The 17331-nt window shown below is 41.4% G+C and overlaps 1 protein-coding gene across 1 annotated transcript in view; it reads right to left on the bottom strand.

The window, feature by feature from the left end:
* TRANK1 (tetratricopeptide repeat and ankyrin repeat containing 1) overlaps positions 1-17331 on the bottom strand; it is a 74445-nt gene that overhangs the window by 16808 nt on the left and 40306 nt on the right. Inside the window, exons 10-17 of the mRNA XM_075271065.1 lie at positions 17111-17257; positions 15592-15843; positions 12676-12852; positions 7843-10611; positions 6912-7111; positions 1545-1682; positions 1225-1368; positions 212-368 (exon numbers count right to left, since the gene is read on the bottom strand). Coding sequence (XP_075127166.1) covers positions 212-368; positions 1225-1368; positions 1545-1682; positions 6912-7111; positions 7843-10611; positions 12676-12852; positions 15592-15843; positions 17111-17257 — 3984 coding nt within the window. The remainder of the gene's footprint in view (positions 1-211; positions 369-1224; positions 1369-1544; positions 1683-6911; positions 7112-7842; positions 10612-12675; positions 12853-15591; positions 15844-17110; positions 17258-17331) is intronic.

Genomic DNA, 17331 nt, shown 5'->3' with positions numbered 1-17331 from the left:
TCGATTGTAATTGAATAACTCAAACGGCCTGATATTCGATCGAATATCAATTCGATCAAACGCGATTTGCTCATCTCTATTGATGACCATCAATATCATCAATCTTAAAGGGCTAGAAAATCTCCTTAAATGCAACTTTAAAAAAATCTTACTCAAAATAAAAATGGATTCCAAATCAATTACTATAGAAAAGACAATAGTTAATGTATACCTTTGTCTTTATCTGTACGGACCACATGTACTAAATTCCCTTTCATAAAGTACTCAAATGCAGGCGCTCGCTTCTCATGGTTTTCATCAAATATCCATAGGTTTACTCTAGCTCTAGTTATAGCTGTATACAATTGTTTCAGTTCTCCATTTAGAAGCTGCATTACAAAAAGTAAATGTTAAATATGGTAGCTCAGAAGTAAATGAAGACATTATTAATCACAGTAAGAGAGAAACATGAACTAAAAGAGGAAAAACTGGGGATTGTGACAAAACATTAACCCTTTAAGAATGCGGCCTAATTATATCTAATAGCCATGGCTTCATTTTTCAAAACTGACATCTGTCACTTAATATGACAATAACACTTTAACTTACACTTTGAGACTGTGTTTATTTGTGACACATTGTACTTTATATTAGTGGTAAATATTAATCAATATTTTTGTATTTACAAAAAAAAATAAAAATTGGAAATTTGATGGAAACTTATCTGCTTCTCATACAGATAGTCATACCACCAAAATAAAATATTATGTACCATATCCCTACTTTATATTGGCATATTTTAATAGTCCTTTTATTTATTTTCAACATTAGAAGGCTAACGCTGGGTTCACACAAGCGTTCGATCTCCATTCTCAGGTTTCCGTCACGTCATGCTGAGTCCGGCCGTGAGCGCCAGTGAGCGCTTTATGCGCTCCGCGGCGAAACCGTTTTTTTTTTAAACCGGACACAGAGTACTGCATGTCCGACTCTGTGTCCGGTTTAAAAAAAAACGGTTTCAATGCGGAGCGCATAAAACGCTCATTGGCGCACACAGCCAGAGACGTTTAAAAGGCTTGAAACATGCTTGCATGCTGGTCTCCTGCCCCTGTTTTGTGCAGGAAACGGAAACCTGCAGAACAGAGTACGGGCGGAGATGTGATCGAGCCCATACAAGTGTAACTGTGAATTTCCAGATTTACAAGAAAATTTCCCAAACCCATTTGGGACCACTTCAGTTCTGAATACCTTGTGTATTTCTGGATCTACAACAAATGGTTTATGAGCAGAATTACAAGCACTCTCGAAAGGAACTTCTATAAGAGGCTGGTTCTCTTGATTTTTTACGCAAACTGGATTGAAAGAGGAAATTATCCTCCACTCCTTAGAAGCCTAAAAAACACAAATACAAAAGTGAATGTTTGGACCACTATGTTAAGAAGTAGAAATAAGAATGGAGTGCAGTATACAGCATACATAATATCAGTATATAGACAAAACATGTTGAGCTGAAAACATTGGTGAAATTCAGGAAATATCAGTAGTGTATGGAACTAGAGCATGGATACCTCAGAGTCAGTGAAGAAATTGTACAGAAGAACATCATCAAACTCCAAGCCTTTGGCCTCATAAATAGTCAGAACCAGAGCAAGACTCAATTCTTCTGGAATTTTTTCTTTGGCGTTTTCATTTACAACCAAAATCACCTAAGAAAGAAATAAAAAGAAGCTAAACAAAAGGTATAACTTGTGTGGCCTGATCTGGTTATTGTTACTAAATTAATAAAATATAATAAATTCAGCTGAGAAGACTACTTTGAAAAAAAAAAAAAAAAAAAAAAAAAAAAAGGATTTTGTACTCAATGTAAAATCCTTTTCTCATTGTATTCATTGGGAGAACACAACATCATGGGTATAAACCTGGCCACTAGGAGGCCGATACTACTTTGTACCGCAGTAGGAGAGAATCACAAACAAAAAAGAACCATCAACATGTCCCGAAAGCGAAAAAAAAAAAAACAGTCAGGGAAGGAACAACAAGAAACCATGGTGGGATCCGTGTTCCCCAATGAATACAACGAGAAAAAAAGATTTCATGGAGAGTACAAAATTCAATTTTTCTCGCTTATTTCACAGGGAAAACATAAACACCATGGATTTCCCAGAGGATGAGAATTACACAGTCATTCGAGAAACCTAGAGCACAGCTCCCTGTAGAACCTTACGATCCAAGCTGGCATCGACAGGCCACAGAATGGATCTGTAGAACTTAGTGTCAGTGTGGACAGAGGCACAGAAGCTCCTGTGGAATGAATCGTCACACAGACAGGCAGCGGATAATTATTGTGCCTATAGGCCTCCCTGATAGCAGACTACAGAGGCAGCCAGGACCTTGTGAGGACCCACAGGGAGAACAAACAAGGCGAACAATGGAATGAGTCAGTGAGAGACCACGCGCAAGTGTTTGGAGTCCAGAAAGGAAGACATTAAGATGATGGTAGCGGACAAAGGACAAATTTGTCCTTGTGGAGAACAAAAAAGCGAGGTTTCCCGGACAGGGCAGTCAGTTCAGAGACCCTGTGGATGGAAGTAATGGCTATCAGAAAGGAAATTTTCCTGGACAGAATGCAAAGAGATTTCATGCAAAGGCTCAAAAAGGGGGCCGGCAGCAGGAAAAAAAATTAAAGTTCCACAGTTCCACTAGAGGATGGTAGGGAGCGGTACAGTATGCTACTCCCTGCAGGAAGGACTTCAAGCTAGAAGGCCAGAGTCTCCTGAAAAAGAATGGAAAAGCCAGAAATCAGCCCTTTAAGAGAAGAACGTCTATACACTACTGGAGCAAAAAAACAGGATACTGGGAAGAGAATAGGAGAGTGGATGGAAGTTATTACTCTTACACTACTGTATGTAGGCCTTCCATCTGCGATGATAGATCTTTGCCGACTATGATTTTCGGGCCTTGAGCATGGTCTGGATAAGGGCTAGTTCACACGTGGTTTTTTTAACCTTGAGGAATTTTTTGAGCATTTTCTGGAGAAGTTTTTGGTAAAAAAAAAAAAAACGCTTCAGAAAATGCCAGGCTGTTTTTCCCTGCCGGGCAGTGAATGGAACGTAAAAACACGTTGCGGTTTTTGCACAGCCCCCAGTGCTGCAAGAGAACTAATTTGCATACCGAAGAAAACCCGGATTTCTACCGAACGGCTGCGCAGAGAAGACATCAAAAAGGTAGGCGAAGAATAGCCTTTCTAAAGTTCTCTCCTATGCGGACCTATCCATCTACAACTGACAACAAACAAACCTTATGTACCATAGTCCAATTCCCTTCCATCTATCCCCCAATTCTTGCTACTGTAACAAGAATATGTTAGCATAAAGGCTAAAGCCCCATATAGCCAGCCAAAGCAAAAAAAAATAAAAAATTGCTGCGGGAAAAACGCAATGGTTTCACAGCTTCGTTATACCTATAAAAAAAACGCTCGTGTTTCCGGAGATATAATTGACATTCTGTGATTTCCAAACCTGAAAAGGTTTTGGAAATAGCAGTGTATCCACTGCACCTATTTTTCCATAATATGTGGATGAAATTCACTAGAATCCCATCCACTATGCAGTAAAACACTGCCTTTTTTCCACAATGTTTCTGTTGCGGACAAACCGTGGTGTTTACACCACAAGGGATCCTGGCTAGAGATGAGCGAACAGTGTTCTATCGAACACATGTTCGATCGGATATCAGGGTGTTCGCCATGTTCGAATCGAATCGAACACCGCGTGGTAAAGTGCGCCAAAATTCGATTCCCCTCCCACCTTCCCTGGCGCTTTTTTTGCACCAATAACAGCGCAGGGGAGGTGGGACAGGAACTACGACACTGGGGGCATTGAAAAAAATTGGAAAAAGTCATTGGCTGCCGAAATCAGGTGACCTCCATTTTAGACGAATAGTGGATTTCAAATCCGGGTCATATGAGAATGTGAACTTTGTGACTATGAGACAGGGATAGCTGTACAGGCAGGGATAGCTAGGGATAACCTTTATTTAGGGGGGAATGTTATTAAAAATAACTTTTTGGGGCTCTATCGGGTGTGTAATTGTGATTTTTGTGAGATAAACTTTTTCCCATAGGGATGCATTGGCCAGCGCTGATTGGCCGAATTCCGTACTCTGGCCAATCAGTGCTGGCCAATGCATTCTATTAGCTTGATGAAGCAGAGTGTGCACAAGGGTTCAAGCGCACCCTCGGCTCTGATGTAGCAGAGCTGAGGCTGCACAAGGGTTCAAGCGCACCCTCGGCTCTGATGTAGGAGAGCCGAGGGTGCACTTGAACCCTTGTGCACCCTCGGCTCTGCTACATCAGAGCCGAGGGTGCGCTTGAACCCTTGTGCACACTCTGCTTCATCAAGCTAATAGAATGCATTGGCCAGCGCTGATTGGCCAATGCATTCTATTAGCCCGATGAAGTAGAGCTGAATGTGTGTGCTAAGCACACACATTCAGCACTGCTTCATCACGCCAATACAATGCATTAGCCAGTGCTGATTGGCCAGAGTACGGAATTCGGCCAATCAGCGCTGGCTCTGCTGGAGGAGGCGGAGTCTAAGATCGCTCCACACCAGTCTCCATTCAGGTCCGACCTTAGACTCCGCCTCCTCCAGCAGAGCCAGCGCTGATTGGCCGAATTCCGTACTCTGGCCAATCAGCACTGGCTAATGCATTGTATTGGCGTGATGAAGCAGTGCTGAATGTGTGTGTTTAGCACACACATTCAGCTCTACTTCATCGGGCTAATAGAATGCATTGGCCAGCGCTGATTGGCCAGAGTACGGAATTCGGCCAATCAGCACTGGCTCTGCTGGAGGAGGCGGAGTCTAAGATCGCTCCACACCAGTCTCCATTCAGGTCCGACCTTAGACTCCGCCTCCTCCAGCAGAGCCAGCGCTGATTGGCCGAATTCCGTACTCTGGCCAATCAGCACTGGCTAATGCATTGTATTGGCGTGATGAAGCAGTGCTGAATGTGTGTGCTTAGCACACACATTCAGCTCTACTTCATCGGGCTAATAGAATGCATTGGCCAGCGCTGATTGGCCAGAGTACGGAATTCGGCCAATCAGCGCTGGCTCTGCTGGAGGAGGCGGAGTCTAAGATCGCTCCACACCAGTCTCCATTCAGGTCCGACCTTAGACTCCGCCTCCTCCAGCAGAGCCAGCGCTGATTGGCCGAATTCCGTACTCTGGCCAATCAGCACTGGCTAATGCATTGTATTGGCGTGATGAAGCAGTGCTGAATGTGTGTGCTTAGCACACACATTCAGCTCTACTTCATCGGGCTAATAGAATGCATTGGCCAGCGCTGATTGGCCAGAGTACGGAATTCGGCCAATCAGCGCTGGCTCTGCTGGAGGAGGCGGAGTCTAAGATCGCTCCACACCAGTCTCCATTCAGGTCCGACCTTAGACTCCGCCTCCTCCAGCAGAGCCAGCGCTGATTGGCCGAATTCCGTACTCTGGCCAATCAGCACTGGCTAATGCATTGTATTGGCGTGATGAAGCAGTGCTGAATGTGTGTGCTTAGCACACACATTCAGCTCTACTTCATCGGGCTAACAGAATGCATTGGCCAGCGCTGATTGGCCAGAGTACGGAATTCGGCCAATCAGCGCTGGCTCTGCTGGAGGAGGCGGAGTCTAAGATCGCTCCACACCAGTCTCCATTCAGGTCCGACCTTAGACTCCGCCTCCTCCAGCAGAGCCAGCGCTGATTGGCCGAATTCCGTACTCTGGCCAATCAGCACTGGCTAATGCATTGTATTGGCGTGATGAAGCAGTGCTGAATGTGTGTGCTTAGCACACACATTCAGCTCTACTTCATCGGGCTAATAGAATGCATTGGCCAGCGCTGATTGGCCAGAGTACGGAATTCGGCCAATCAGCGCTGGCTCTGCTGGAGGAGGCGGAGTCTAAGATCGCTCCACACCAGTCTCCATTCAGGTCCGACCTTAGACTCCGCCTCCTCCAGCAGAGCCAGCGCTGATTGGCCGAATTCCGTACTCTGGCCAATCAGCACTGGCTAATGCATTGTATTGGCGTGATGAAGCAGTGCTGAATGTGTGTGCTTAACACACACATTCAGCTCTACTTCATCGGGCTAATAGAATGCATTGGCCAATCAGCGCTGGCCAATGCATTCTATTAGCGTGAACTGAGTTTGCACAGGGGTTCTAGTGCACCCTCGGCTCTGCTACATCAGATTGCTACATCTGATGTAGCAGTGCCGAGTGTGCATCAGATGTGTAGTTGAGCAAAACTGACTCAGCACTGCTAAGTCTCTGCATTCGCATAGGAATGCATTGGCCAGCCTTCGGCCAATCAGCGCTGGCTCTGCCGGAGGAGGCGGAGTCTAAGGTCGGACCTGAATGGAGACTGGTGTGGAGCGATCTTAGACTCCGCCTCCTCCAGCAGAGCCAGCGCTGATTGGTCGAGTTCCGTACTCTGGCCAATCAGCACTGGCCAATGCATTTCTATGGGGAAAAGTTAGCTTGCGAAAATCGCAAACTGACAGGGATTTCCATGAAATAAAGTGACTTTTATGCCCCCAGACATGCTTCCCCTGCTGTCCCAGTGTCATTCCAGGGTGTTGGTATCATTTCCTGGGGTGTCATAGTGGACTTGGTGACCCTCCAGACACGAATTTGGGTTTCCCCCTTAACGAGTTTATGTTCCCCATAGACTATAATGGGGTTCGAAACCCATTCGAACACTCGAACAGTGAGCGGCTGTTCGAATCGAATTTCGAACCTCGAACATTTTAGTGTTCGCTCATCTCTAATCCTGGCTAAAGATGGGAAGAGTTGAAAGGGCATACACTAGGACTGTAAACTAAACAGATAAGACTGTATAGGTGCATTATTTGACCATAAGACATTATTGTTGATTCTTAACCTGATGTGCTCCAAATTCAATTGGTTGCGTCTTTCTTTTGTTGCCACGTAATAATATTGCCAGGTCACTAACACAGCATGAATCAAGTACTGTTGGCTTTGGACCATCAAATAAACCACAGTCACGTGGTAATCGATCAAATGACTCTGGGAAGAAGTGCTGCAGCAGGTCTACTACTCCGGATGCCAAGTGGAGAATGCCTAGTACAAGAAAAAAAAATTTGAGATTAATAGCTGCTCCATTCTGTACACCTCCTTATCAAACTTTCTGGGGAGATTTATCATGAGAGATTTTAAAATATATTTGGCTGGAGTCTGTATTGTAGTAATTTGCGCCAAAGTTATCAAGCAGTTTCTCATGTCTTACAAATCTGGCGCATTTTTAAAGGGCATTTCCAATGTGTGGCTAGAAGCTGCCAATCACTGAAAAATAAAATTAGAAGCTTATACTCCATAAACACATTTGTTGTCAGGGTCAGTTCAAACTAGTGTTCGGAGACTCCGTCCTGCATTCTGCTTAGAAAATGTGAAAAGAAAAGTCATTATTAAGTCTACAGGGTCTGCAGGTTTCAATGGGTAACTGCTTTTGAAGCAGATAGGATTTCCGTTTTTTGGCTCCCCAAACAGCCATTTTGACTAAACTAGACAGTCCTAAACTGCACCAGATTTAAGTAGCAGTTTCTAAAACTTAAGGCACTGTTCATAAATCTGTCCCATTGTGTTTCACAACTGCACAACAAAAGTGGCATGCAGTTTATCACATGCTATGAATTTCTCCAAGTTTCTTATGACCACATGGCAAATACGGATAAAACATGTTTTTTATATGTTTCACTTGTAGTGGTCACATGGTTGTAAATCACACTGCAAAGCCACAGGGTTTTGCCAAATGGCAAAAACCATATATGTACCCAAAAGCAAGAGTAACTCACCTGAATGAGATCTATAGTTTTGATTTAGTTGATAAACTTGCTTTGGTCTGCGAACAATGGAGTTCTTCTTGCTACCCAAGTAGCTTTTGTTTGCATAGTAAAATAAGGACCTCAGGTCACTGAAACGAAATGAAACCCCTTTCATGATACTCTGTGCTGTATCTCCAGTAAGAAACATTGAATTGGGATCATTAATGCATCGCATAAGCAAAAATAGCTCTGCCTGGGTGAAGTCTTGAATCTCATCCCCATACAGTTCATGAATAGACCACGGCAACTCTTCAAGCTTTGACAGCCTGCAAGATAAATTATACAGAACATCTTCTTCATCAAAGTACCCATGCTGAAATTTGAATTGTTCATATAAGCAAAAAATCCGATAGATTTCTTTCCGATCCCCTTGGAAGTTTGGTGCCCTTTTCTTTCCAAGCTTTATGTACTCCTGTTCAGTAAGTCTGCCGTGTTGGCAATTCAAAGCTTCAAATGATCCCTTTAGAAATGACTTGATCTCTTTCCAAACAAGTGCAGCATTGTACAGAGGCTTTCCTTTCGTAATCTTAGGCCACAAAGTATAGGCAAAAACCTCAAAGGTCACAAAAATTCGAGGATCCGATTCTTTTTGTTCGCAATCATTTTCTTCTTCCTCGTTTTCGGGGTCAGGCTCCACCTCATCCTCATTCAACAAGTCTAGTACATCGATGTTATCGAAAGACCATCCAGCAATGCTCCTTTTGAGACTTCCATCTTCATTTCTGGGAAAGAATGCATCAGGCATTGATGCATCCAGAAGCAGCAGCAGATGCTGGGAGGTAATGAACAAAGGATAGTTCTCATCTTGGATATCTTGAAGCCTGTGAATATTAGGATCCATTGGTTTATAATGGCCTGTAGCCTTTGTAGATTTGCTTAACTCAAGAAAATTTCTTTGTACCTCTTGACAAAGTACTTGGTTTTTGGTAATAAAAATTGGATGATAATGTTCCAAGTCATTGGGATTTTCTATTCCATCGGAATTGTCTTCTGCATCCATGCTTTCTAGTTCTGGCAGAGTTGGTTCCTCATCTGTACTGTCTGACAAATCTGTTTCAAAATTCTCTTCATCATCTGAGTCCCCAACATCAAGATTTTCACCACATATTCTTCTTTGCCAGGTCTGTTTTACTAGCCATGGGCCAATAGATACAGCTCTAGCCCAGTAAGAGTGGAACGTTTTCCAGAGTCGATACAAACAACAAGTTGTTTTTCCTGTGCCACTTCTACCTATTAATATGATGGTTTCCAAAGGTTTGGGGTTTAAATCAATCACGGCATATTCCAACTCACCGACTCTGAAGGGATACTCAACTCTGGAGTTCATATTACTTAAAAGGTTGAGTGCCATGTCTGTACTGAAGCTGTGGAACTTCATAATATTGTATTCAGTTTCTGTTGCACTGGCAGGGGGGAAGTAATCTGGAGAAATAGGTTCCATATTACATGCAAGGTCTGTATCTTCCATAAAATATTTAGGAATACACTTTTGCACATTTGAGGACGTAATAGCCTTACTTATACCTTTTAGTTTTTTTCTGAGTATACAGGTCAATCCTCTATTGTAAGCACTGCATATGTTTTCAATTGCATGACTGAGCTTACCATGGTCAAGAACAATGTCCCAAATCCGTATAATTTCTGTGTAAATCCTGCCTGTTTTTATGGATAGCAATTCAGAAGAGAGAATTTTTTCAGGGTCCTCACTACATCGTGGTGAAAAATCAATTGCAAGTTCCCACAGCATCCTGGCTCCTTTATCTAGTTTAACTTCATAAAGCTTCATATTACTCTTCACTTTCAGCTGTTTTTGGAGATTACGTGTCCATTCTCCATTTCCAAGTTTCTGAATGGAGATAATGATTTTTCTTTTCATGTACTGTGGTACTGACTTGCATCCCAATTTCTTTAAGGCTTCAGGGGAACATTCAACTTCCCAGGTCATATTATTGAAATCTATACTTGAAAGATCAATATCTTCTTCCAGTGGCTCAACATTATCTTCAAGATCGTCAGGTAATGTATCATTTGCAGCACATTCATTTTTCTCTATGCAATAATCATTAGATATTCTATTTGTATTTTCACAAACTCCATTTACACAGACCACAGCTGCCTCTTTGATCCCAACCTCTTTTGTTGGTACAGTGGTTGACTTCCTCAAATTGTCAAAGACTGGTTGAGCTTTGTTCAGGTCTGCACATTTTATTAACTCTCTTATGATTTGCAGGACGCTTTCTTTTGGCGTTAATGCTTTCTTTGTGCTAACCACAGCTAGTTCTGGGAGTTCAAGGGTTGGATTTTCACATAACTGAACATCAACATGATCATCAAGTACAGATTCTGGCTGTGATGGAGCAAGTGGAAGCGGCTTTACTTGGTTCTTTCGTTGTGTTACATTTCCATTCATCAGTTTCTTATTACACTTGGAAACAGAAGTTGGCTGATTTTGCTTGTACTTTTTTCTAGAATCATTCCAGATAATAAAGCGTTGATCTGTGTTCTTTATTTTGTATTTTGCATCTTTTCCCTGATTATTTTTTATTGTTAACTTAATGTCAAATCTTGCAAGCACATCCATTAATTTACGATAATGTTTGGTAATATTGCTCTGAAAAGCTAAATGCATGACCGTATCCCCATTTTGATCCTGGGTGTTGGGATCCAGGTAAGAGTATTTCTGATGGTCAGTAGAGTATAGATCCAAAAGGAATCTTGCCATGAACACACCATTATCATCTAAAAAAAATAAAAAAAATTTTAAATTTGAGAAAATTAGAAAAAAAAAAAAAAAAGTTGAACTATTTATAACATAGTACATATATGTACTGTTAGCAAAATCTAGCAGCTAATCTGCTGGAACCTGGAAGCAAGTGTTCAAATTACCTGCAGCTAGAGGGGGATAAGGAGAGTGAAAGGGAAAAAGTGTGAAAGGGATGGAAAGTGAAGGGGAAAGAAAGAGTAAAAGGGCAGACAGAAAGAGTGTGAAAGGTAAAGAGAGTAAAGGCAAAGAGAGTGAAGGGGAAAGAAATAGTGAAAGGGTAAAGAGAGAGTGTGAAAAGTAACAAGATTGAAAAGTAACAAGAGTGAAAGGTAAAGAGAGAAAGAGCTAAAGGTAAAGAGAGAAAAGGAAAGAGAGAGAAAGGGAAGAGTATGAAAGGGGAAGAGAGTGAGTGAGTGAGAGTAAAGAGAGAAGAGTGAATGGTAAAGAGAAAGGGAAAGCGTGTGAAACAGGAAGAGAGAGAGTAAGTGAAAGGAAATAAGAGACTGAAAGGGAAAGCGACAAAGAATGAAAGGGTAAGAGAGAGAAATGGAAATGGAGAGAGATATCAGCTAGGGTTGTTTCCTTGTACAATCTGACTGCCCAGTCACGTTAATAGTAGCAGTCTGGGTAGGGAAACACCCATTTAATAAAGGGAATGATAGTACATAGTTGTGAGTCTATTCTTAAATTCTAGGAGGTGTATTTTTGATAACTGCTAATACAAAATATGTGAAAAAAATACTCTAGAACAGGGGTGCCCAATACGTCGATCGCGATCTACCGGTCGACCGCAAAGGACGTATGGGTCGACCGCGGGATGTAGCCAGGGATCCCCGGTGTCTGCTTGTTCACAGTGCAGGCCGAGAGTCGACTCTCAGCCTGCGCTGTGAACAAGCACTCCGGACACTTGCAGGCCCGGCAGCAGCAGCTCCAGGGGATGACGCGCTCCCCACTCTTAGGGGTGGAGGGAGCCGGGGTGCTGTTTGTTCACAGCGCAGGCTGAGACACATCTCCAAACTCTGGCAGGCGAGGCTGCCACAGCCCCAGTGTCCAGAGATAACTCTCAGCCTGCGCTGTGAACAAGCAGACACTGGGGATCCCTGAGCGGCCACAGAACGCCGCTGTCTCCTGCTCTCACGCTCCGCCTGGCCCTGCCCACAAGAAGTGGGTAGTAGATCTTTTGCCTTGGTCAGTTTATAAAGTAGCTCACATGCTGAAAAAGTGTGAGTACCCCTGCTCTAAAAGATACAGAGGTATAGCACAATGCAGAGTTCTAAGAAAAGATGCCCCAGAATATTTATTTCACAGGGAATACAGGGAATATTCAGACTATAACTGGACTAAAACCCTTTCTAAAAAGTCTGCACATTTCCCTCCCTATCCAACATTAATATTTCAGAGAAGTGCAGAAGAGCAAAGAAGGGTAACCAATCGTTTTCAGCAGGGAGAAAACTGAGAAACCCAGCCCTTCTAATGCTGGAGGTCCTCAAACCTTCCAATACAAAAAGGTACGCTAAAGAGCCTTTCATGATGTCATAAACCTATGACCGTTCACAAGCATGTATGCAGAAATATATATTCATTGATTACACTAAAGTATATGTGATGTGTATAACCAAACTGTGCGTGCCTGCAAGGTGTGCAGCAGAGCTCTTAGTATATGAATGTTGCATGTATATCACAGCTGTTTGTGTATGTGTGCCAAAGAGATGTGTGTGTATAGTATATGTATTAAACGTGAAACAGAGCTGAACTAATATATGTGCAGCAAGACCCTAAAATACCAAAGTAAGAGACACTGAACTCTATGACGTCTTTGACAACCTGGAACGGTTTAAAATAGTGTGAAAGATTTTCTACCTATACTGAATTGGTTAATGCTAAGGTGCATTGTATAGGTGAAAAGATCATATTTACTAAAATAGACATGATAGAAGACATGATAGAAATGGAGACATTATTTATAGCACATTTTTCCAATGAAATATCACTTCCACATTTGTACTTCTACACAATATGATGCTATATTATTTTCTCACCTTTGTTACTTAATGCAACAGAAACTGCAGCATGCAGAGGAGTGTCCCCCTCTGTAATGGATACACCCCTTGGATCTCCACCATTCGTGAGCAGCAAATAAGCCAAAGCAAAATCACTTTTCTTTAAGCATACTTGGATTGGGTGTTTCAAGTTGGCTCCAATGCCATTAGGAGAAACTGAGGTAGGAAATAAAAAATAAAAATAAACTAAAAAATATAGAACAAAAAAATATTTGAAATATTTCATTCCTACTACTGTACAACATAAAAAAGCATGACAAGAAATTTGTGCTAGCAACATGCAAAAAATAATCAACCATGTGATAGGATCAAGTTTACAACTTGTGTCAATTTAGATGGTAATTATCTCTGGAACTCAATAACTTGGTGTAGAGGTAAGCCAAGATCGACTTGTATCAGGGTTGGGTTTTGCAGGAGTATCATTGCAAGGAGTGATAGCTAAAGGGACATTCCACATTTTCTTAGAGACCCTAAAATTAGTAAGGCGCAGGAGCTGCGGAATTGGAGACTGACATATCTTTCCTGTCACCAGATTTATGGCAGAGGTCTCAGATTTAAGAGGAGACTTTGTCAATAGCTAAACCAAAGTAATTAAGGTGTTAAAGAGGTGTATATATCCAGCAGTACTAGTCCTGCTAAGTGCTTCTCTAGCCTGGAGTGTTCCCAAATGAAGAAGACGAGCTCTGAATTTCTGACAATCATGGTTCGAACTGTTCAGAAAAGACTTGCAGCTTGGATAAGGGTATTGGTGCCTGCACATTAAAGCTCCCTGGAGCAGGTTATAGGGAGGATAGCTTGTGCTACATTTTTACAAATCAGATGCGCCAATACCTTGCTGTATTGATCACACATCTCACAGTATTTCTGATCAGCAAAGAAAGTGCATCTTTTGTTTTTCTTGTACAATAGAACAAATTCCAACTGAACCAGAATAAGCGGAGAGATGCCTATTAAAGGAGGCAAAGAACTGATATTGGTGATGGTGGATGATCGTTCTCTTTTGAATGCTGACGCGAGCAGGCAAAGTCAGCAAGTATGTAATTTGAAGATCTCCTTTTTAGTATGTTTGAAGGATGCCTTAGTCTTCTGAAAAGAAGTAAAGACTGGGTAAATAAAAATCACTGTATTTTGACACTGGAAGTTCTCCCTTCTGTCAGGCCACCTGAAAAAGGCATCATACTTTCTGCTACTAGGGAGGGACCCCTGGAAATGTTGGGCTTATTCTATCATGTTTGAAGTGTAAAGGACGGCATCAGTTAGCAGTTCTTCAGGCCATCATTGCATAAAGAAACAGGAGTATGTGCCTTTCAATCATTCAGGTAAGCCTAGGACCACCACATTGTTCTGGTGTAGCCAGTTGTTGAAAAAGTCTGCATTCTGAACCCACATATTAGCTGTCTTTTCAAACATGGCGGTCTTTTCTGAGATCAGAGATACGGTTCTGATTTTCACAAACCCAGACTTGTAGATTGTGTAAGGAGAAGATCCACATCAAATTTCACATCCTCAATTTTTCTAGTGCTCCAGACTTAAAAAACCCCAAAAACAAACACACACAACACCTAGGAGGCATTAGCTTCTAAACTTAAAAAAAAACCACCCCACTGAATATCCAAGGAAAATTTTTAGCCACTAAATCATATAATTTTGGCCAGTGTCCGCACTGTATAATACAGTCCCCAGTGGTCCCCACCGTTCATACTGCTGTCCTCAGTGCCCCACCTTTATAATTCAGCCCTATTGGCACCACCCTTTATAATGCTCTCTCCAGTGCCCCACAGCTCTTATGATGCTCTCCCATGTGGCCCCCACACTTTATATTGCAGTATTCAGTGGCATCCAGATAGTAGAAATATACATAAATATATGTACACAATGTAATACCCACTCCCATTCCACAGAACTCTTTGCAGAACATCTGGACCCCAGTAGAGGTCTACTGACAGATAATGTTAGCAGGTGAGAATGAAAAGTTGCATGGCTGGATAAAGAGATCTTATTCCAAATGTCTGTTCATGACGGGACAAGTCTCATACACTTGAAGTTTAAACTTTTTTTTGCACTTTTAATGTGGAAATTATGTACAATTAACTAGTGTTTACTGAAACAACATGTATAAAGGTTTAGTCATTTCTACTATAGGTACAGATACGTCAAAGTTGAATTTAATAACTTGCAGCCACATGATAATGAAAAACAAAAACCATAGAAAACCCATTACTACATCTGTACTCTCTTTAGAGGAAATGAGCTGAAATACTGACATACTTTTTTTTTGGATTGGAAAAAATCTTACTTTAATAGGGCACAGATTTAATTGTGTAAACTGTTTCCCCTATACAATGACCTTCTGCCCCCAATTACAGAAAATTTTATTTTTGCCCTATTTAGATCTGGTGATTGTGAAGGTATGTACAATGACATAGGCCTAAGGGTCCTTTAACATTTGCAGATGCAAGCATGGACTGCGTGCCAATTGATGTGAAGCGCATTAATTGGTGCTCATTTGCAACAGCCTATTACAGAGTCCCATGCAAAGTGAATGAAGAGAGAAAGCAATCCCTGCTGTGATTATCTACTGCATTGAATTTAAAATGGAGTAAATGGAGTCTTCACATCTAATAAAGTAATAGCAATAATGCCTTCATCTTCACAATTGGTAGGGTTCCCAGATTTCAGACACCCCCAAATCAGAAAGTAATGGCTTATCCTATGAATATGCCATCAATTTATCAGATGAAAGATTCCTATACATAATCATAACACCTCAATATTTTGGAAAAGGAATTTAAAAAAACAAAAAAAAAAAAAACAAAACAAAATACACATTCTGAATTGAAAATTAATCATCAACTAATAGGAAGACAAATAACAAATTTAAAAAAGAACATTTACCTCCTTGTTGTAAAAGTAACTTGATTAGTGGCAAACTAAATGCCATTTTGGGACTGAGATTGTTTATTACATGGAAAATGTTGATTTTGGGAAGAGGACATCGTTGAATCAATCCTTCTTGAACAGACTCCCCATTCGCATCTCTAGTCAGCAGCAGCAAAACATCTTGCCATCTCTGTTTCTGTATTAGCTGAGTGATGAGGAGCTCAGCAACAGAGTCTGGGATGTCACATTTTAAGTCAGATGGGATCTCTACAAAAGGAAAACAACAGACAAGGTAGGTACGATGAGAAATCTCTGCACACAAATGAGCAAACTAATTCTAGTACAAGTTTGGTGTTGTGGGTGTGCCAATGGTCAGCCTTATAAGGAGGCTCCAGGAGTGACAACAATCATCTTTTTCAGTAATACATGGACCTTCTCATGATGGCATGGTGTATATGGGTGTTAGAAGACCCCTTTAATCGTACTGACAATTAATATTCCCACGTCCTATTTCATGTCAGTTTTACCTAGTGCTTTCCTGTTTGCTAAGCAATCTTGGAATATATTTCCCAAATGCAGAGGTTAAAAATTGTTCAATGCATTAACACAGGTCCCCTTGCGGACCCGAAGAATGGAAACCAGAACGCTAGTGTGAACATAGCATCAATGCACTGTCTGGTACTAATAAAGCATAGAGATAGAGCTGCTATATTCATGGAATGTTAGGTATTACTTTGGAGAACATTCATAATTTATATTTATAAATGCAGATTTGGTATAATTCACTATAGATTCAGCTTGATGTCTATTTACACTAACATGGAAGCGTGCAAACCCATGAGACTTACATAAATAGTCAAATTATATTGCATATAGTTATTGCAAATAAGCTTAAAGGGAGTCTATCAATGAATAAATCAATTTTCAACTGATACCACGTAGCAATAGCCTTTGTAAAGGCTATTTGTCTCATAGCTTTACTTTGCAGGTCCTCGGTTCTGTTTTCAAATTATGACTTTTTTTTTTTTGTCTTTATGTAAACTATGCTCAGAGAGCACAGGGGGCGTTCCCCTGTGGTCTGAGCAAAGGCTCGTCATCACCCGCAGCACCGCTTCTGTGTCTTCTTCATGACGCCCCCCACTTCAGTTCCCTGTCCCTTCGCTGCATCAACAACCCATGATCTTATCTTTGGGATCCAAAGCCAGCGCAAGTCGGCAATGAAGAGGCAGGGAACAGAAGCAGGGGGCGCCATGAAGACAACACACAGGCGGCGCTGCGGGCGATGACGAGCCTGTGCTAAGAGCACTCTCTCTGAGCATAATTTGCATAAATTAAAAACAAAGCATGATTTGAAAACAAAGGCGAGGACCTGCAAAGTAAAGTTAAGAGATGAATAGCCTTTATAAAGGCTATTCCTATGCAGTATTAGTTGAAAATTCGATTTATTCAATGATAGACTCCCTTTAAATAAAAAGAAAAAATTAAAATCCTGTTACACTTCTATATAATACAGACCATTATCTAAAACACTTACCTTTAACAGATGACAGAATACGCAGAACATTTTGCACAGTTTTGTGCCCACAGAGATTATTCACTTTATCACCTTGCTTGCAAAACTCTGTGAACTGATCCCAGGCATAAACAAGTGAATCCTTGGCTCCAGCAGAATTGCTTAACTCTAAAAACGTATCAAAAGGAAACAATGAGAAAACTGAAGTCGAGTACATATAGAAATGTATAGACATCAGACTC

This window comes from Leptodactylus fuscus, chromosome 4 (assembly GCF_031893055.1).
Source record: "Leptodactylus fuscus isolate aLepFus1 chromosome 4, aLepFus1.hap2, whole genome shotgun sequence".
In the NCBI taxonomy this organism is placed as follows: domain Eukaryota; kingdom Metazoa; phylum Chordata; class Amphibia; order Anura; family Leptodactylidae; genus Leptodactylus; species Leptodactylus fuscus.
This window is presented reverse-complemented; position numbering and strand designations above follow the sequence as displayed.